The sequence below is a fragment of the Protopterus annectens genome, chromosome 5.part0 (assembly GCF_019279795.1).
Source record: "Protopterus annectens isolate FY-2018-M chromosome 5.part0, PAN1.0, whole genome shotgun sequence".
NCBI classification, from domain to species: domain Eukaryota; kingdom Metazoa; phylum Chordata; order Ceratodontiformes; family Protopteridae; genus Protopterus; species Protopterus annectens.
Window position 1 is genome coordinate 805,625,186 of NC_056735.1, and position 22,662 is coordinate 805,647,847.

General features: G+C 38.6%; 1 protein-coding gene across 1 annotated transcript in view; it reads right to left on the reverse strand.

Annotated features, from left to right (window-relative positions):
* The window catches only part of PIWIL4 (piwi like RNA-mediated gene silencing 4), a 1,045,202-nt gene that overhangs the window by 803,289 nt on the left and 219,251 nt on the right, over nt 1-22,662 (reverse strand). Inside the window, exon 5 of the mRNA XM_044072628.1 lies at nt 17,911-18,125. Within this exon, the coding sequence (XP_043928563.1) occupies nt 17,911-18,125 (215 nt within the window). The remainder of the gene's footprint in view (nt 1-17,910; nt 18,126-22,662) is intronic.

Here is a 22,662-nt window from a genome sequence, read left to right on the forward strand (position 1 = left end):
TTTTTGTCTCCTTGTACAAGAATAAAGGAACCTTAACTGAACCTTGGCTGCATTGATGTTTGATTTTTCCTTTGACAAGTTGGTCCTTCTTTGACCGGAAGCCCTCTTGGTTGACCTGGATCAGACAGGCCTGGTGGCTGAAATCTGTACGGAAGAAGTTACCGAAATGGTTCTTCTTATTTGAAAAGACCTCCGACTGAATTGTCGTATAAACAGAGGCTGGCCACTTTCTGATCTGCGGCTGATGAGCAGGTTTCAATCGGACCAGGATGATCAATTGCTGAGGTTCAGGTAAGGGGATTCTACTTTTTTCTGTTTTAGATCCGGGACTTGATTGTATTTGTTCAGTCAGGACTTTTTATGTAAATCCAGGGACAGAAAAATTGCTATCTTGTCATAGATCAGGAACTTTTTTCTGTTTTAGATCAGGGACTTGATTGTATTTGTTCAGTCAGGATTTTTTATGTAAATCCAGGGACAGAAAAATTGCTATCTTGTCATAGATCAGGAACTTTTTTCTGTTTTAGATCAGGGACTTGATTGTATTTGTTCAGTCAGGATTTTTTATGTAAATCCAGGCACAGAAAAAATGCTATCTTGTCATAGATCAGGGAAGCAGAATAAGTAGGCAGGTAGTCTGAAGGGACTATAAAATGTTCATGGTACCACGTTAAAAAACAGGAAGGGTTAAGTAACATTCATAAGGTTAGGTCAAAATGGGTAATAAATGTACAAAACAACCCCAAAATCCGCTGTTAACGGAAGACGCAGAATGCATGCGGTCACGACGTGCCGATAACATTAAATACTACACGAAATGGGTTAATAAATATGAATTTGATGGTAAACTAGAAAAATCCTCAGAAAAAGTTGTCAGACAAATAGTAGATCCAGATTGGCACATGATCAGTGGCAACTGGAATCCCCGTGACGCTGCGCTTAAGCCCCTCACACATAACAGCGCAGAGTTAGACAACAGAGTGAAGGGTCTAACAGACCGAATTTCTGAAAAATGGAAACCTAGGGCAGACTGGACTTGCATTAATCAATGCATCCAACAAGAAGGTGAAACTGTTGATAGGTATTATGCCAGATTAATAGAATGTTTTAATAGCCATTGTGGAATGCAGGCTCCTGAAGACCAGACACAAGATTCCCCATATGAGCAGCAGTTAAAGAATGCATTTTTAAAAGGCAGTATTGCACCCATAAGTAGTTTTATTACGAAGCATATGATAGACCATCGTACAAGCAGATTACAGTCACTGCTTGAATATGCTAGGCATGCCAAAAGGCATTTTAATAACAAAAAGAAAAAGAAAGCCCAAGTATTCGCTTTAGATGACGGAGAAGTTTATTTAGTACAGTCCGGAAAGAAGGGCAAGAAGAATGCCCAGGGAAATAAACAATCTGATCAGCAATCAGAGGACTTTGAAGCGAGAAAGAAAAGGGGTGAATGTTTTAAATGCAGTAAAAAGGGACATATGGCAAAGGATTGCAAGAAAAATAAGAAGGCAGCAATGAAGGATAAGAATGAAGAAGGTGAGGACTGACTATATGGTAGTCAAGAATCACTAGATGGGAATACCGGAGAAAGGACAAATGAGAATGTGATAGAGAGAGCAGAGAATGTCATAGGAGAAATAGAGGAAGTGCGGGAAGCTACCGATAGTAAAGAAAATGAAATATTAGACTTAGCCTTGTTGAGCTTGGAGCTCTATTTGGCAGACACGAAACCAGAAGTTACACTCCTGGTAGAGGGGAGGGAAGTCAAGTTTCTGTGCAATTCAGGAGCATCATGAACCCTGGTACACCCCTCCAAACTACCAGAGAAGTCAGAGTCACATGATTACATTTTGGTGAAAGCAGCTAATGGACAGCTGTATCAGAAGTCTCTCTCCCATAATATTGCAATAACAGATCCTGTTTCAGGATTAACCCAGAAAAGCAAAATTGTTGTTTCTGCAAAATGCCCAGTGAACCTTATGGGCAGAGATCTTATGCAACTATTTGGCATAGCAGTAGTTCCAACCATGCAGGGTATGGAAGCACAACGACAAATGAACACTTTTGCAGTGCAATCGGAGGGTAAAGCATTTTATTGGTATAGCCAGGACTTGGTTACGACCAGTCCTGGAGCAATAAATGAAGAGTTAGTGAATGTGGCTATCAGTAAGTTCCCCTCCCTTTGCATTGATGTACAACACCTGTTACAATGTACTTTGTATTATTGTAATACACCAGGACCTGACAAAGAATATGAGCAAAAATTGTTTAAAAACCATGCAAACAGATTAGTATTGCGTAATCTGTACTGGGACATGAAAGGGAACAGTGTAGTTAGCTGTTCATTGCCCCAGGAGTGCTTTGCACTTTATATATCAAATCGATTACCACATGTTAGTTTAACTAAAGACAAAGATGTGAAATGGGCAGACCTAGGAGAAAAAGTCACAAAATGGGAAAAGCAGACAGAATTAGAACTGTCAGAACAAGGAGTACATAGACAGAAATTAAATTGGAGCACAGACACACCCAGCTGTACACTTGCAGTCAAGTGAGGGCAGCTGAGAAACACTCTTACTAGAAGAGGAAGAAAAAGCTTTATTAGACATACCAGAGACCCTCTGGTCAATAGGGAAATCAGATGTAGGACTTATTCGTACAGCAGGACCAGTTACCATCACGCCAAAATCAGCCTTTAGACCACAGAAAAGGCAGTACCCCTTAAGAAAAGATGCAGAAGCATGTATTAAACCTATCATAGCAGCTTTACTTAAGGAAGGATTACTGGTGGAATCTCCCGATTCACCATGTAACACACCCTTATTTCCAGTTAAGAAAGCAAACGGAGAATGGCGTATGGTCCAGGATTTGTAAGCTGTAAATGACGCAGTAATATCAAGGGCACCTACAGTGCCAGATCCAAATACCCTATTAAATGATTTGAAGCCTCAACACAAATATTTTCCTGTGGTAGATATTAGCAATGCATTATTTGCAATACCAATACACCCTGACAGCCAGTATTGGTTTGCATTTACATTTCAGGGGAAGCGGTATACATATATGCGACTACCACAGGGATATTATGAAAGTCCAACGATATTCTCACAAGAGATGGCAAGTAACTTGGCGGGGTTTACCCAAAAGGTGGTCAGATTTTACTTTATGTTGATAATATCCTGCTGGCAGCCCCTACCCAGCAAGATTGTAAGGAAGACACTATAACATTATTGAAATTCTTAGCCGTTAAAGGACACAAAGTAAGCAAAAACAAATTGCAGCTTTGGAAAAAACAAGTTAAATACCTTGGATATGTAATATCCAAAAAGGGTAGGACATTAGATAAAGACAGGAAAATAGCAATCTTACAAGCACTAAAACCCACAACCAAGAAGGAAATGATGTCCTTTCTTGGTACGACTAATTTTTGTCGGAGCTGGATCCCAAATTATGCTTTGGAATCTGCACTGTTGAACAACCTGATCTTTCAGAAGCCTATGGCTGCACAAAATTTGATATAATGGACACCAGAAGCAGAATTAGTTTTCTGTAAACTGAAACAATTGATAGCATCCTCATTAGTCTTAGGATTACCAAACTATCATAAACGTTTTTCCAAACTGTAGATTGTAAGCAAGGTTATATGACGTCAGTGTTGACATAACAGCATGGGGACAAGCAACGCCCATTGCTTACTATTCATCGCAACTGGACCCAGTGGCGCGGTCTTTGCCCCACTGTGTACAAGCAGTAGTTGCTGCCACAATGGCAGTGCAGGCTTCGGCCTCAGTAGTATTATCTACTGGTAAACCGATTAATCATGCACAGTTTATTTTAGATTTGTTAAAATCAATTCAGTTACCTCAAAAAGTAGCTATTTGTAAAGGCATAGCTCATACCAAGCAACAAGATAGGATTTCAAAAGGTAATGCTAGAGCTGACACAGCTGCAAAGCAAGCAGCCTCAGAAGCATTTCTTTAGAACGAGGAATTACAACTTTCTGAGATTTTAAACTTAGAAATGTTAAAAACAATGCAGACACTTACTACAAGAGCTGAGAAACAAAAGTGGGAAAGGCGAGGAGCACTCCTCAAGGAAGGACTGTACATCTCCAAAGAGGGAAAACCAATATTGCCATCTAATTTATTTAAATATGCAGCTTTGTTGAGCCATGGGCAATGCCATGTCTCAACAGGGGGGATGGTACAGTTAGTCAACCAGGTATTCACTACATATGGATTTAAAAATTATACTAAAACATCTTTTTGCAGTTTTCTGTTTCAGGTAACGAGTCGAATCAACCGTTGGAAGTGACAGTAGTCCCAGAAAACTGAATCTGGGTAAAGACTACAAAACGTAAACATTGGAGTTCGCCAAAGTGGGAGGGACCATACCAGGTCCTCTTGTCGACACCCACGGCAGTCAAGATTGATGAAAAATCCTCTTGGATCCATTTGATACACTGTAAACTTTGCAAAAATTTTGAGCTAGATAAAAATCTTGCTGTTCCACAAAAAGACTAAACATGACAAAATCTAGAGCAAACAATGCAGAACAACCCCAGAAGTGTTGCATGGTTATCCTGTTGATTGTACTGATGACAATAATCTTTTTGCTGTGGCCTATCCATTTTTCGGCCACATCAGCTGAACTGAATAAACGTGATGAGCCACCCATAGACTGGCACCCGAACTTTATCAGGCGATTACACGTGTGTATGCTGAGACTTTTAATGTTTCAAATTGCTGGAGTCGTACAGCCATACCAACAGCATACAGGGGGTTATTAATGACTGCGGTCCCCCTAGGGGTCAATGAGACCTGGGAAAACTTGGTTTATGAGACTGTACATTATAAATGTTATACCAAAGCAAACAAAATGGGTACAGTTTGTAATTCAAATTATGACTAATTTCTTGAGTCCATGCAAAAGACTGTTAGGGATATACATCATAATCCTATTCTTTTTAAGCAACTGTCTATAATAGATAGGAAAATGTTTCATGCAGGGCAGCCATATCTCAGTAAAGTAACTACTAAGGTAGAGGATTGTTATTTTGTGTGTAATAAGAAAACATATAAATGGTTACCTGAGAATTGGTCCGGCAGTTGTTTTTTGGGGTACCTGGTTCCGGCCATGCGACACACTGCAGTTTTGCCTCAGGGAAATATTCAAAACACCCGAGATGCAGCCAAGAAACCTGTCAGAAAGCCTGAGAATCCAGTGGGATGAATCGAGGCAGGCTGGAAGGACCATCATACCATGGGTACCAAGCTGACGCACATGGACTTGAGTGATGCTGTCATATCGTGGGCAGGCATATTACCAGCATATGTAGCGGCAAAATCGATTTGGGAACTGCAAAAACTGTCCAAACTTCTCGAAGTAATGAGTAATGCAACTTTTTCTGCTCTTGAATTGATAACTGATGAACTGAATGCTATGAGAACTGTAGTACTCCAAAATCGTATGGCTCTCGACTTCACCCTAGCGGTGAGAGGAGGTGCGCTTTAATCAAAAAAGAATGTTACCAGCACAAGATTAACGACCACCTTGAGGTGATACAGCAAGTGTCAACTATGACCAAACCAGGCCCCAACCCACTGACGGACTTTTTCCAGAATCTGTTTGGGGGGTGGGGTACCTTCATAATGAACATATTAATAGCTGTCTGTGTGGGAATACTCCTGTTGGGAGTGTGTGCGCGTTGTGGCTTACCCTGCATGAAAAAACTGATTAAAGAATTGATAGACATGTCAGTATCTGAAACCTTGTATCAAAACACTGAAGTTGATAAATTGCTGGAAAATGAAATGCTTTCAGAAGTTTAAACTATATGACTTACCTAACCGCAAATCCCACGTGGAAGAGGTTGGGGGAAGAAATTAACTGTTTATGCTTTTGAAGAGAATAAAAGTGTTAATAGGGGGGAAATGTGAGAGAAATATGTATTCACATATATAGTAAAAAGTATTCATATATGTATTAGCATTATGCTTGCTGCATTAGAAGCCTAAAAGGGTTAACACATTTATTCTGCTACAGGCTTGAAAATAATTGCATGTACTTTCTGACTTTGCTTCTTGTCAGCTCAGTGAATGACCTTGTTCATACACTGAGAAACAGATGATTTTGCTAACGTTAGGAAAAGGAACAATACAGTATTCTGAAATGTTACTAGACTTAAGCAAATAACCTTGTTCATACTGCAGCTGTAGATAAGATTATAGGCTGAAATCAGAATATGCTTTATGCTCAAAGCAGGAAAGAATCACTAATTGCAACACTGAAATATGAGTGAATTGTTACAGACCGGCAGTTAGCGAGGCCCCGTTGATATCTTAGGAAATTTTCACATGGGAAGTTTACACTTGCTATATCAGCAGAAAAACTTAGTAAACACCTGTCTTAGAACAATGCTAAGAGTTGTATTTTATTACATCAGCTTAGAGGGCAATGGCTTACAAAACAGTATAATAATGAAGTATTTCCTGTATAATGTCAGACAAACTTCTGAACTGCATTTTTGTCTCCTTGTACAAGAATAAAGGAACCTTAACTGAACCTTGGCTGCATTGATGTTTGATTTTTCCTTTGACACAGACCCTTGGGTGTCTCCACTATTATCTTAGTACTTTTTGAAAAGGCACCTGCTAAATGAACTATGTGGGTTCAGTCTTTCAGCCAAATGGCTAGCCATCTTACCACATAAGGATCTATGTTTAATGCAGAACGTTTCCTTACAATTCCAGCATAAGGTATGGTATTGAATGCTTAAGCCAGATCAAGATAAAGTATATGAACAGCATAGCCACTGCTGACAACTTGCACAACCCTCTCAGAATTAACAATATATAACAGTCATGATCTTAACAAGCTCAATTATACTCTGGATATGACCTTTAATGAGATCAGTTGTGATATACTCACTAGCTTTACAAGTCAGACTTGTAAGGCAGATTGGTATATGATTTCCATGGTCTGTGTTAAACCCTGTGGAGAGGTATGATCATAGCAGTGTGCCAGGATTCAGGAACAAAGCTAAACTCTGGAAAAACAATTTAAGGAAAAGCTTGGCAAGAGCACATTTGATGCTGTTTATTAAGCATACAAGTATTTTGTCAGGAAAAAATTGCCACTGTCTCCATCTATATCCCCCCAGGTGACAATATTCCTACTATTGAAAACTTTCTTTCCTGGCTCTCCCAAAACATCACCTACAAAGTCATTATACTTGGTGATGTAAACATCGATTGGGCTTTACTTTCCTCCTCTTCCCCTTCTCATGGCATCAATTTATATGGCTTCCACCAGCTCATATCCTCCCCTACCAGAACCAACAAAAACTCTACCTCTGGATCTATTATAGATTGGATCCTAACTTCCGACCCTTGTTTCTATCATAACCTTGGCACACTTCACAACTCTCTGAGTGACCATTCCCCTACCTATGTCCATAGATACTCTCAACAGTCACCCAAAGAACACCTCTACAGCGTATGTCGTAATCTGACTCAGTTCGACCCAGACATGTTTAACACTACATTGTCCAACATCACCTGGATCTTCTTATATAACCTCCCCCTAAATGATGCTGAAACGACTTAAAAAAAATATTTCTTGACATACTAAACACCATGGCCCCATCTAGAAAGATCAGAGTAAACTCAAACTGTGCCCACTACAAAAAACTTAGAAAGATGTAAAAAACTAACCATTAAAGATAAAAGATCATTTTTCACTTTCAACCACTGCAGCCCACATACCAACCCCAAGAAATTCTGGTCTACCGTTAACACTATCCTGTACCCTAGTACCCTTCCCATCTCCAACCCCTTCCCTCTCAATACTGCCTCTGAAACTGCTACTCTATTAAACAATCACTTCATAGAAACAATCCAAAGACTAACTCAACATAGCCCCAATGTCTCCTCTCTGACTTTACCTCCCAGTCCTTCTGCCTCAAACATCTTCTCCTTACAACCTGTCCCCACTGGTTTTATCAAATCTCAGCTGAATAAACTCAAACCCTGTCCCCCTCTGTAGACAATTTACCTCCCCACTTCCTTAAAATCACTGCCAACTCTACTGCATACCCAGTCTCTATCCTCATTAATCATTCTATTACTGTCTGTTGTCCCCAAATTATGGAAATCATTTTACACAATCTCTCTCCACAAAGGTGGTAACTCCACTGATCCCTCAAACTATCGTACTATTGCTATACTATCTCTACTTTCCAAAATACTAGAAAAATGCGTTCATTCTCAGCTACTTAAACACTTGCTTGATAATAATCTCTTAACTCCCACCCAGCATGGCTTTAAACCCCATCACAGCATATCTACTGCTCTACGCTTATTCACGCAAACAGCAGCAGAAGCCCGTGATAACAACCTACTTCTTTCCTGTCTATTCCTTGATCTCTCTAAGGCTTTTGATACTGTCTCCCACTCTAAACTGTTAACTAAACTTTCTGACCTTCACCTCCCTACGCCCTCTATAGCCTGGTTCACTAGTTACTTATCTAATAGACTACAATCTATACGCTGGCAAACTGTTACCTCCCATTTCTGCCTGTCCACACTGGTGTTCCCCAAGGCTCTATTTTGGGTTCACTCTTGTTCAGTATCTTTACTAACAACTTACACTCAGCTACTAACCACTCAACACTCTTACACTATGCTGACGATTACACCCTTATTACCACTGCCCACAGTATCCATGATCTCCTTTCTCTAACCCAAAACACATTCTCTTCCATCGAAACCTGGCTCACTGGTAATCAACTAATATTAAATCCTAATAAAACTAAGCTTCTACTTTTTCTTTCAAAAACACTAGCACCACACAAATCATCTTTCTCCATCACCTCCCCTAACAATACCATCATCAGACCTGAACCAAATACTAAATTACTTGGTGTCACCATCAATGATGAACTAAAATTCGATATACATATCAGTCAATGCATAAAGAAAACCCAACAAAAACTTGGCCTCTTGTACCATAATCATACATTTTTTCTCCCTTCTCCAAACCCTCACAATCCATGTCTCTCCTCTTACCCTGTCTTCTGTATGCTGTTCCTGTCCTTACTAACCTCCAGTCATCTCTTCTCAGCAAACTAGAGCAAACCTACAATAAAATAGCTACGTTTGCCTCCAATCTCCCCTATAAATCCCACCACTGCCTTTCCCCTAAAGTCTTTGCAATGGCCTGAATTCCCCCAAACTGCTCCTTCCTCAGCTGCATATAACACACACTATCATTTATAACCCCACTTCCTGCCCCTCTATTTCTAATATTGTAGCACTATACAACCTCCAACATCAGCTTCGTACATCTGACAAACATTTTCTGGACATATACAAACCCACAAAAAATAATGGGAAATCACTATACAAATACTCAGTAGCCCGCTCCTGGAACTCCCTCCCACATAATATAAGAAATATCCCTCATAAGTCCTAGTTCAAACATTTTCTACAAAACACCTGGTCCTGTCCCTGTCACGCTCCATTCTGATTCTAACTACCCTCCTCCTTAATCTACCTACTTCTCTCATATCCTTCTCTTTACTCAATTTTCTCTCTTCTCCATATTGCCAATACTACTACATAACCAACACCCTGCTTTTTTTCTAAATAATCCTTTGCATCCAGATTAACTTGTTGTCACTGTATAGATATACACTGAAACCTATATAAAACTGTTAGATTAAATACCTTCACTTTGTTGTATATATTTCTGGATATGCCATTTGTGATGTAAATTTTTGTCTTGAGTGACTACAACTGTAACTGGAGCTTTTCCCCTTGGGTCTCCACTGAAAATGGGGCTTTGGCTCAGCTGGACCAACCTGGTTAACAAATGAAAATAAATAAATAAATATAGTTGGTCTTTTGACAACTTAAGAGTATGTTCATTAGCGATGAAAAGGGATGTAAGGGATTATTTATTCATTTTATTTATTTTACATTTATTGACTGGGCTAGTCCAACTGGATACATGTCCATTTTCAGTAGAGGCCCGGGGAGAAAAGCTCCACATTCAAGAAAAAGATCACGATAACATAAGTACATTACAAGATTTAACAAATTAACTAGTAAATACATTTTAGCTAAGAGAATACTAGTAAATACATTTTAGCTTATGATTAAGCAAGAGTATTCTAGGCTAACAAATCATGTATGGATATACATACAGTAGGTAGGAAACATTGAGCACTGTAAGAACTTTCAGTTGGTTTAGAATTAAAGAATAGAATAGATTAGATTATAGAATGAAAGGTGTTCGAATACAGCTTTCATGGGAGAATTGTGAGCTTATTTGCTAGTACTTTTCTGATTACACTGGGGTTAGAGCAGGGGTCTATTAAGGAAAATTTAGAACAATGCTGAGTGTTATTTTTTTAGGTTTCTAACATAGCTAAATTCACTTCAGAAACTAACCTCTCTTCATGGGTTATATTATTGCCCTTATAGTGTTATCAATTTGTTGGTGATGTTTCTATACTATCCTCATTCTGAAGAGTTCTAGTCTTACTGTACAGGATAAGGAGTTCTTTTCTTGTTATAAAATTTATTTATGTTGGCTGACCACCAGGTGGGTTGGTGTTAAATTTCTCACTATATTAGGCTCTAGATGGGATTGTTAGATCTATGCATTTGACTAAGTGGGCAAAAAAACCCTCACTGAAGTTGGCTGCTGTATCATACTCAGCTCTGGTAATGTCATGGGTAAATTTAGAAAGTTCATGATGTAATTTTATAAGGTTTGCCCTTCTAAAGTTCTTAAATGCAGAGGCATTTGTAGTAGGTGGTATGGTGGTCCTGAGAGTAACTATCATAAGTTTATGGTTTGACCTAACTGGTATAAGAGAGTCTATGAGGATGGAACAGGCAGTGGCAATATTTCTCAGGTCAGATCAAGAATATTGTAGCTTCTAGTGGGTTCATTATTTGATGCAGAGAAATCATCTTTATAACCCCCCCCCCCCCAAAAAAAAAAGTGTATGGGAATACTCTACTTTAGAGGCAGAAGGCCTCTGGTCTATAGTAGTGTTACAAAGTCACATAGGACTGATTATGGAGTTACTGCTTATAGGAATTTCTTCTAAAAATTCCAATAATCTAGAATGATCATTTGGAGACATGGGGGGGTCTGTAATATCCTGCAATTTGAACGCTTGTGTCATTCATGGCAAACTGACCTTCTAAGAGCTCAATCTGAAAGTCCTTTGAGTATCACTCTAGATGAGATGAGGTCCCTGACAAATATGGTGCCACCACCACAGTTCCCTCCAGGCCTGAAATCATGGTGGGTGCAAAACTCAAGTATGGAGGCAAGGCCTTCTCTGCATTTAAATCAAGTCTCTGTAACTACACATACATGGTCATGTTCCAGATGTAGGTCCACCTCAAGAGAAGGCAGTTTGTTACTGAGAGTTCAGCCACTGAGAATAACCACCATGTTGTGGTCCCATTTAGGGTTCAATTAATTTGTTAAGTTGAGATGTACGTTAGATGGACTCTGCCTAAAAAAGACACTATGGGGCAGCAAATGTTTCTAACAGTATGTGTAAACCCTTGAAAGAGAGCTGTAGGCCATCCCTTGCAAAACAAATGGGACTATCAATCATCTCATCCCACTCTGATACATACTAGAACTCCATGGTAAATTTACCAGCTATTAAGCCAATTGTTAAAGCTAGTTATATTCTCTTCATACCAAAATACCATTCCTGATGAAGAAAGGATGGATTCCAAACAGGAATAGGGGACTCATTTGCACAGAAAATTGCAACTTGCCTCTCTGCATGTCACTTAAGGCTGTGAACCCCAAATAACTCACTCCCACATGAAACACTACATTACTGTAATCACACTTGTCTCAGTAAAGAGGTTGGAGGATACCTATAATGTCTGTGACCTTGGCACCCAAAAGGTAGCTGAGAACATGTCTGTACTTGTCCAGCATGACAAGTGACTTGATGTTCTTGTAGGTGGCCAAGCCTCATGTCAGCACTGTCTGTATTTCCTCAACTTTTGTTTTACGTAACCTGAACTTTTTTTGAATCTCATAACCAACTTTAATATACTTGGTATCTAAACAAATCAAACAATATGTGTGCAAACCTTAAAGAGATCACTGTCTTCTACAGTACCAGTTAAGACAGTAAAACAAAAGCTTATTAATTCTGATAAAATACTAATGCAAGTAAAGCACAACTATCTTTATGTGAAATGTAACAAATAACTTTTGTTGAATTTCAGTGGTCTGAAAAACTTCAAATCTTTAAGAAATTATTCCCATTTCAAAGATGGCAATGGTAAATTAATAACAGGAATTGAAGAATGGCCAAGCTAAAACGGGATATAAATAAGGAGATATGAAGCCACCATAGATTGAGAATACTACAAGATCACTGATGTCTTGAGCAGTAGTGCTAGTAGCAATAAGAAACATCAACACTGATTAAAAGAGCAAGGATGGTTACTTGGACTGACAAAACTTCCTCATGCTGTGTTATGGTGGAATAGAAGCACAAAATAATAAAAGCAGTACACTGCCCTAAAATGTGGATAAAAATATAACACTGTCTCTGCAGTCTCGTGGTCTGGCTGGGCCCTGCTCTGTTTGCCTCGTTCCACTCGGCTCACTCTGCTCCCCTATCCTGCCCCCATTTCCCACCAGCCCCCACTATACCTGCATTTATTCTAACCTCGCATCATCTGACTATCCCCCACACCTATCAGCTACCTCATAGTAATTACCCTAACCACACCCCTAACTCCCTACCAAATAGACATACACAGTAGCAAGCTGCCACACCTCTACAACTGCACCTGTACCTGAATCACAATACTGTTAATACTCAAGCACCACTCCCTCACTAAAATGCAAGTCATACTATCATTTCTCTTGCTAACTCTCGCAACCCTAGCCTACATCACATCCATACATACTAACACACCACTAGACAACACTACCTACCATATAACACATACTACCACACATACAAAAGCTCACATACATTTCCCTATCTATTCCATATTATTTAATCACAGCTCTATACCACACATATATAAGACTTACCTACCAGGATCCTACATTAGAAAAATACCATGCAGATCCTCCACAGGAATAGCACACACAATTAAACATATACTATTTACTAGCAAAAGGCTTCTTATCTGAGCAGACATACACCCAAATCCAGGACCATGCAATACCATACTTTCAAACAAACATAAATCTGACCTACTGATCATTAATATCAACACCAGGAGCATCTCTAATAAACTCCCCAACCTACATGCATTCATAACCCACTACTCCCCTGACATATGAGACCTGGCTAAAACCTAGCACCCAAAATGAAGAAATCCTCCCTCCAGGATATAATATCCTAAGACTAGATAGAACAGGTGGGAAGGGAGGTGGAGTAGCAATTCTTTTTAAAAATGCACTCAACCTCTAACCTCTATAAATCCCTCTACCAAATTTCATAATGCCGAAACCTTAGGCTCAGTCCTAGCTATAAACAACACAAAAAAGTAACATTCTTTGCAGTTATATCCCACCAGGAAACAACTCCCCCATAATCGAGGAAATCTTACAGTGGGCTAGCGATAACCTTCCACAAGAAGACTTCTCAAGTTACTATCCCATAGCCATTCTGTCTCCCTTATCTAATCTTCTTGAGAAATGTATTCACTCTCAAATTATGCAGTTCCTCAACACACATAATCTCCTCCGCACCACACAACATAGCTTCCGCCCATACCACAGCACAACTACTGCTCTTTTCTCTTTTATCAATATCGTTAACCAACACAGAAATTACAATAATTTTGTATCTGCTATTTTCTTAGATCTCTTCAAAGCTTCTGACACGGTCTCACACCCAATACTATTAGATACTGTAGCCTCCCTATCATTTGCCCCCTCCGCTATCTCCTAGTTCAAAAACTACCTATGGAACAGATATCAATCTGTTCAACAGCAAGGTGTGCTATTTCCTCTACTTCCAACTACCATAGGCATACCACAAGGCTCAATTTTGGGCCCACTTCTTTTCTCTATCTTTACAAACAATCTACATACCTCCACCCAGCAAGCCACACTTATACAGTATGCAAATGACTCAACGCTTATCTGCTCAGCTCCATCCCTTACCACCTTACAACAGCTCACCCAAGCATTCTTTAGCTCTGTGGAAAGATAGATCACTGACATCCAACTTATTCTAAACCCCAACAAGACTAAATTACTCCTGTTCACTATTAATAAATCTAAAGCCACTCCACTTTCCTTCTCTATCACTTCCAAAAATGGCACTGTCATTTCTGCTTCTTCCCATACTAAACTCCTCGGTGTAGAAATAGACAAAAATCTTTTCTTTGATATCCATACTGCTCAAACCATCAACAAAGGTACACAAAAAAATTAGAACTCTTTACAGACACAAGAAATTCCTCACAGACAAGGCACGGATCACCCTAGCCTAAACTCACCTATTATCCATTCTAATGTATGCAGCACCAATCCTGACCCAGACTAGAAAAACTGATCTTGAGAAATGTGAGTCATGTTATAACAAAATTGCCAAGTTTGCTAAGAACTCCACCTTCAGAATCAATCACTGTCAGGCACTAAAGGACCTACAATGGCTAGACCTTGCTCAGTTACTTAGCTACCATCAGCTAGTCATCACCTTCAACATCCTGAGGTACCCTGACAAAACTCCAGCACTAAATCAACTACTCTCCCACTACTCTGCTAATCGTCCTCTCTGTTCTCCTGACAAATCTCTCCACTGTAGCTGTAGAGCTAATAACACTGCAGCGAAAGCACTATTTTCGCACACCATAGCTAAAACCTGGAATAACCCCCCCATTACTTCTGCCTCCACCTCCACTCACTTCAAAAATTCACTTAAATCACATCTCATGAAGACCTGGTATGTCCATGTATTACTTAATTATCACTGTTTTTCCTACTTCCTAGTCTTACCTACTGTAGACATGTCACAGTTAGTAAGCTCTAATAACTGATTTCTAGATTTGCATTAATTCATGTTTATTATGATGGTTTTTAACTCACCCTTTGTTAATTTGTATGTTTTCTGTGCTGTATTTTTGTCTATACAATGTGGAGCTTTTCTCCCTGGGCCTACTCTGTAAATGGACCTTGTCCATTCGGATTATCCCGGTTAACAAATGAAAAATAAATAAAATAAAAACACAGAGAATTAAGTGATTTACACAAAACGTACCAATAGTTTTCCTGTCAACACCAGTTAGGCTGATATATCTCCTGTTAATTACCAAGTGGAATCTATATGAGTACCTAGTGCTATCCATTCTTGCCAGTTGCAAGGTCTGTAAATATAATCCAGCTTCTGGCAGCACCCCAGAATCACATTCACTTCTAAAATATCTGAAACAATGAAGTATGCAAGCATCTGCTCACATTTCTTCACGTAGTGGCTAAACATAGAGGTTAGCAGAAATAACCAGGAATGTGTGTGTAAAAAATTCAGCAAAAGCATTTTTATTATTTTCAAATAGACAGGTGGATAAATGGCCCAGAGGAATCATCTTCAAAACAGCTGCAGCTCTGGTACCCCAAAGGGAAGGTGCTGTATACCTGACCACTCAATTTGTAGGATTTCTGCTCCATACTTCTCATGATCTACCTGACTCTGACTAAATTGAGGGATTTCAAGGAGCAGAAAGCCCTTAAACTGTATATGGAAAAATGGATGTGATGATCGTGGATTAAGGATAAGATGGGCTATAACTGGCAATACTATTAACATAAGGCAATTATTTTAAGTCATGGTGAGTAACCAAATATGGGCAGGGCACAGTTTTGTAGGACAAATGGAGTACTTCACTGTGGCTGGCTAGCAACTGTGTGCTTGTGTGAAATGGAGCTGACATACACTGCTGTCTTTATTTTGCTGTATTTTTTGTTTATTATACTCAGATATCTGAGCTGTATGCAAGCAACAAAGCAGGTATAACTACTTAGTATGAAAGCTGTAAGTGGAAAAAAAACTCCTAAATCTAGCTTTGCAGGACTACTCTGATCTATGTGATGCATGAAGGAATATTTTACTGTAGCTTATCGTTGTGTGAAACAAAGCTGAATGAAATACATTATTGTTGTCAATATTTTATGTAGTCAGCATTGGGCTGTAACTACGGAGGGTGTCTGTGGATGAAATTATCTGGCACATCAATTATTTCATCAGTTTAAACAGTATTAATCAGACTTTGACAGAGTAATGTACATTTCTGTGAAGTAAGCTGGAATACTACACTGTGCCTATTTTGCTTTTGTGTGAAACAAACTTGAAATATATTACTGTGACCGTTTATATCTTTATTTACCATAATCAAATATCTGAGGTGAACACAATAGTCATCAATATAGCTATAACTGCTGGGTACAGAAGCTGTCTGTGCATGAAAATGACTGACCCTGCTGTCATGATCAAGTTAAACAAATTTGCAGAATTAGTGTGCATCCCTGTATATCATGTTCAAACATTTTATTGTGGCCATTTTTATCATAATTAGACATCTCATCTGCACACAGCCAATACACTGGCTGTAACTGATAGATATGGAAGCTGGTCCTTTTATAAGTGACTTACCCTGCTTTTTAACAATTCTGATCTGTCATAGCAGGAGCCATGTCACACAATGGATTTTATTTGCTGAAATCATTGTACAGTGATATATTCTTCTACGTGTGTGTTTGGGCAGGGTACTGCAGTATGTTTTATTTAAAAGTAACAAGTTAGATATAATGTCTTTCCCTTTCCATCCTAGTCAAACATCAGCATTGTACAAAGTAAGTGACTGTCTTTATTGCTCTAAGCATGTGTGTGGCAGCAATTAACAAATGGCATAGTAAGCAAGCAGTACCGCCATCTCACAGCACTTCACCCTCTGAATGAGTCGGTTGTAGCGCTTTATGTGTGAAGTCAGTATGTCCTCCTGTCTCTGTGTGTTTTTATCCAGATCCCCTGGTTTCTCCAACGTGTGCATGTGTGTGTGTGTGTGTGTGTGTGTGTGTGTGTGTGTGTGTGTGTGTGTGGTCTGTGAGCATCCTGTGGTAGTCCCGGCTTGCTGGGGCAGGGTCAATATGTGTGCTTGTGTGAAAAGATAATATATCTGATACACAATATTAGCAGGCACATGCATAAAACTCCTGGGTAGCAGTAACCATGTCATTATTTTTCACAAATAAGACATAACATGCACCACAAAGTATACAATCTCTCAGTGATTCTTGGGGCCTGGTAGCTCCCACACTTCTGGCTGGATAAGTAGATTTTCACACAAGCTTAATATTTTTTTTTACTTACCGCAAAATCAAACAAAAACAGGAGCACAGATGGTTGCTACAGCTTGTGTGCTGCAAAGCTTTTTATGCCCACTAAAGGCTATACAGACTGCCATGGTGTAGGCCTAGACAAAAATGTGGAAGTGTTCCCAGCCACTGAAAACCTTTGTGGCTCAAAATCAGAAATTAATGGAACCTTCAGCGGTATGATTTGGTGCATGAACATCCAATGCTCTCGTCTCCGTATAAGGAGAAAAATTAAAAGTGAGGAGTACCCCACCTGAACAATATGTCTGAGGAATGGCACACAGTGACAGGAAAGCTGAAACCCTATTAACCACTGCATGCAAAAAATGCTTTTAAAATAAATTAACACGTACTGACTCAAGTTTAATGTGCTGCCTGTTGCAAAAGCCATCCTCAGAGGATGAGCTGCAAATTATCTTGACAGTAACTCAGCTAAATAAATTATTTGTAAAATGTTTAACAAATTTAACAGAATTCAAACAGAACTTGTATAAACATTAAAACTCTCACCTTATTATCCAGCTTACGAGCAAGAAATAGTGTGATTCCATCAAATGCTCTAGCTTTTCCTAGTAAATCTGTGTGGCTATAAAGTAGAGCAAATCGTAAACGTACAGACTCAATTTCTGGACTGAAAACCACACGGTATTGGTACAACTGCCAGTCTCTAGATATATCAAAATGGAAGAGGTTGGAGACGATCTTCAGTGGTGTCCCACTAGATCCTGAAAGCAGTACGTAAACGATTAATTTAAATTTTGAACAATCACAAATTATAACAGAATACAGGCAAAATGCAGATGGGAAACTTTTTTTACAATTTAAACTTCTAATCCCTTGAAAGCATTTATGCTGGATTACCCATATTAGTACAATTAAGTTAAAAATATGATAGATTAGCTAAATGACTTTTTTTCAGCAAAAATGATGCTTATAAGAAACTGCCTGCCAGCAGTAAATACACAAACACTAGCCAGTCACCATACAGTGCTTTCAGTGGCAGAACTGACAGCAGCTGGGATCAGATTAAATACAAAACAGAGGAAAGTATTCTCCCTTCCCAGTGTTCTACTTTGAAACAAATGAAAGATTCAAAGTAACACGTTCATCTCTTAACAAGAAAGGTCTTTATATGCTCAGACATCTTTCTTACATCATATGCAGATTTGCAGTTGCGAAAGACAGCATGACTGGTTATTTACTTATTTATTTATTATTACTTGACCGAGTAAGTGAGCTTGGTCTTTTGGCTCTTTTCATCCATGACCTGGGCTCATACAGAGGTACATCCCATAACACAAAAGTAGCAATTACCGTACAAATATAACACATTGAATTATATACAAAGAGACATCAGTAGAATACTCTGAAAACATTATATAATTATGACATAGTGAAATGAAAGCAGTATTAACCATTATCGTGAAAGCAGCTACAAGTGAATTCTGCTCAGAGATGTTCTTTTAGGGCTTCCTCAAACTCTAATGGTTTATAGGTTTTTGATTCCATTAGGTAGATTTCAAGCTGCATGTACAAGTCTGGAGAAAGCGGATTCACCTAAAGCAGTTTTGTACAGCAGGTGAGCAAGAAATAAACAGCTGTCCTAAAGCTTCTCAGAGCCCAAGTCTCGTCATGGACAGGAAGCTTAACTTTTCAATGTGCAGCAGCCTTGTTTTAAAACCCTAAAGATTAAAGCACTTAGGATAAAGACAGCCCTATCAGTTACTGAAAGACTGCTTGTGTTTTCAAGTAATTTCCAGTAATGTGCTTGTGTTTTCAAGTAATTTCCAGTAATGCAGTAATGGGTCAACAAGAAGGATAAATCTATAAATGCTGTTCCCATCAGCTTTCATTCTACAGGTATTATATGCAGAATTCAGTTTTGAGGAATGGTAGACAATGTTTTAGTCTCAGGCATTAATACATGTTTAGCAATGATAAATGGGCCATTGGAGGGAGAAGATGGGTTATTTTGTAATAAAGTTTCAGTTGAGTTAGGACTTTCTAAGTTGTAACATTAATATGTTTTGAAAAAGAAAGGAGCTGGGTCAAGAGTAAGGATTAAGCATCTCTGCTCTACAACACTGGGAACAATAACAACTTCCTGAACTGTTATGTGAACTGGAGGAATAGTTGGTAATTTCTTGATTGTAGAGAAGACCATAATATTAGTCTTCTTTGAATTGATTAGAAAAAGCTTATAGTGCATGGAGCATGCTGATTACGGTCTAATATTCAGAAATAAAACAAACCAATTAAGGGCCAGAGTGGCTCGTGACCTGATATTAACAAATGTTAAGCACCCCCTGCTAAAGTTGTTAAGGTTGGGTCCCATGCTAAGCAGTAAAAATCTGCCTGTACTGACCAGCAAATGACAGTGGCAGAAAATTGTTTCTGCCCACTGCCCGTTCCAGTAATGTGCCTCTAAGGTCCTCTAATGAACTCAGAAAGTTGCTACAATAAACAGGATTTGTGCTTGCATTTATTTTCTGAAGGATACTTACTCTGAAACTATGATACATGTCATTATTTAGTGACATCGACATCAGTGGTTTGAAAACCACAGATTTTATAAGGAACAAACCAAAAATATGAAGCAATCATCTGTGAAAATTTGGACAGTTGAGATGCATGAAAGGTAGGTATGAAGGTGACGTACAGCATTACACTGCCTTTCTGACAGCATCCCTTAAATGTTTTACAGCTTTGAAAGCTGACAAAACACTTTATGATTTTGTCCCTTCTAACTAGTATTACTCAAATAGATAAAAGCTCAATGTACTACAAAGGGTTATGATCATCTCACTGATCATAACCCTGTATTATGTGCTCTTGAGATGGATGCCCAGGTTCATCTTTTGAGCTTAACTTTCAAGGTGAATTTCTTGGCATCCATGTCTCGAACACATAATAAGCAGGTGACCCGATAATCCTCTATGTAGTGCATGCAATGCCACAATTACGTTCCCAATACTAGGAAAAAGATAAGCCAGTTAAGTGCTTTAGTAGTGCAAGACCCGGTCTTAACAACTGTTAAGCACCCCCACCAAACACTGTTAAATTCAGGCCTTGTATTAAGAAACTACCGTTCAAGACAGCAATCAACAATGGGAGAAATCAAAATAGCTTAGTTTCTGCTTGCTATCTATTCCTCCAATCTGTCCCTGGCCTTGTTTAAAAATCTTTCCTTGAAGTGCTATCTATCTGTTTGACAGTACTCGTTAAGTGCTTTATTGGCTTTGAAAGCCAGCAAAATGCTTTTTTTCCCTTTTTTCTCTGTAACTGGTAGTGCATGAAGAAAATAAGTCTTCATGTACTGCAATGAATTATGATCTAATCTTTCATCATACCCTAATGTTAGTCGTTTCGACATGGATGCCAAGATTCACCTCTTAAGTTTCACTGTCAAGCTTAATTTCCTGGCATCTATATCTCAAACACATAACAACATGGTTACAATCAAAGACCCAATCATAATCCTCTGTGTTGGAGCTGGACCAGTTGCACAGCTGAGAGAAATCTTGCTAGAACTTGTTTTATAGGTCAGTAGTGAAAGAAACCAACTGCATATATAACTAGTTTGTCATTTGGGAGATCAAGAAGCAGGTTGTTTTATAAAAATGGCAAATTGAAAACGGCCCACTACAGATCCTTGAGGAACTCCTATGTTGAGAAAGCTGGTTAATTATATAAAATGCAAGCTGACACAAAACTTTTCAAGCTTCAACTTACACCACAGCTGCTGTTCCACTGACTGGCAAAAGGCTCCTTTAATGCTTGTTGAAATGTGTAAGACTGAAATGGACCTCAGAGGAAAGAAAAAAAAAACGGTTACAGTGCTCGCTTTCTGAAATGGACTTCAAACTAAAAGAAAAGGCTTGCCTACATAGTTCCATAGTTAAAATATCATGCATTTCTATTTCCACATCTATTATGCATGAGGCAACATGTACAGAATCAAAGCAGCTGCCAGGGATGTTAATTAAGATCTGAAGGGATTAAGAAATGTTTAAAATAGCAAACCTACCGAAAGTCCAAGATATGCTCGAGATCTCATTTGGGAATTTGGTTAAAATGTGATGTTGAGCAGGACGCTAAAGAAATGTGGGAATAAACTAATCAAAAGATGATAAGGTTAAGACTACAGAAACTGTTCTTTATCAACATCAACAATAAGATTCAAGCAGTTAAGATGTTTTTATTCCTGCCTGTTCTTTATGTAAGGCTGACCTATATATATCACTGAAGAGATTAGATATGGAAGAATATGAAAAAAAAATTAAGGGGTTTTTGAGGAATAATAAAAGAGAAGAAATGTAATAGGAAAAATGAATACTGACAAAAGAGCAATGTGGGTTGAAATTACTAGATCTGAAGGAGTACTAGAATGCCATGTGGGTTAGGTTAATATATTTGACTGTGGCACAAATGGAAGGCTGTGCAAGGCACGATCAGTGAAGAGAAAAACAAAGGACCAAAAAAAAGGCACATGAGCATATTTAAGGAAAAAATACAAAAACAATTATGTACAGCCTTATATTCTTTGCTATAAAATACATTTGATGCTGTGGATTCATCTGATGACCAAATAATATGCAAATATGTTTATTAAGCAACTTCATCTATGTACATACCATACACCATCAAAATAAACATAATATTAAACATTTCACTTTTAAATCAAATATCCACATTAACAGATCATGTGAACATGTCATGTGACACAATATAAATATCTGAAAACATAATTATAACTATACACATCAATTGTATGGCAAGTCATATAAAAAGACCATATGAAAAAACAGGAAAAGTTGTTTTTTTTTTAAAGCATGCACACATACATAATGCAATATAATGTAAAATCTTCACAGTTTTGCTGTCTTTAACTTTGTCAGTACAAATGCCTGGGAACAATCAGAGTACCCACTAAGCGGAATAACATCTTGGATCTTGTACTTACTAACATGGGAGCATCTTGCACCATCCCTTGCGTATCTTCATCACTCCTTAGGTCTGACTATAAAGCAGTCTCCTTCAAAATAAAAATGAAACCAGAGATCCCTTCTTTCCATGGTACCTTTAGAAACTTCGCTGACAAACTACCTACTCCTAATTGATACGTTATCAAGCTTCAAATCCCTACCAAACCCCTTGATGTAGAGATATACTCCACTATACTATGCCAACATGTAAACAAGTATATAGATGCAGCTGTACCCCATAGGAACAAGTGCAGGGCAAACCAAGGAAACAAATATA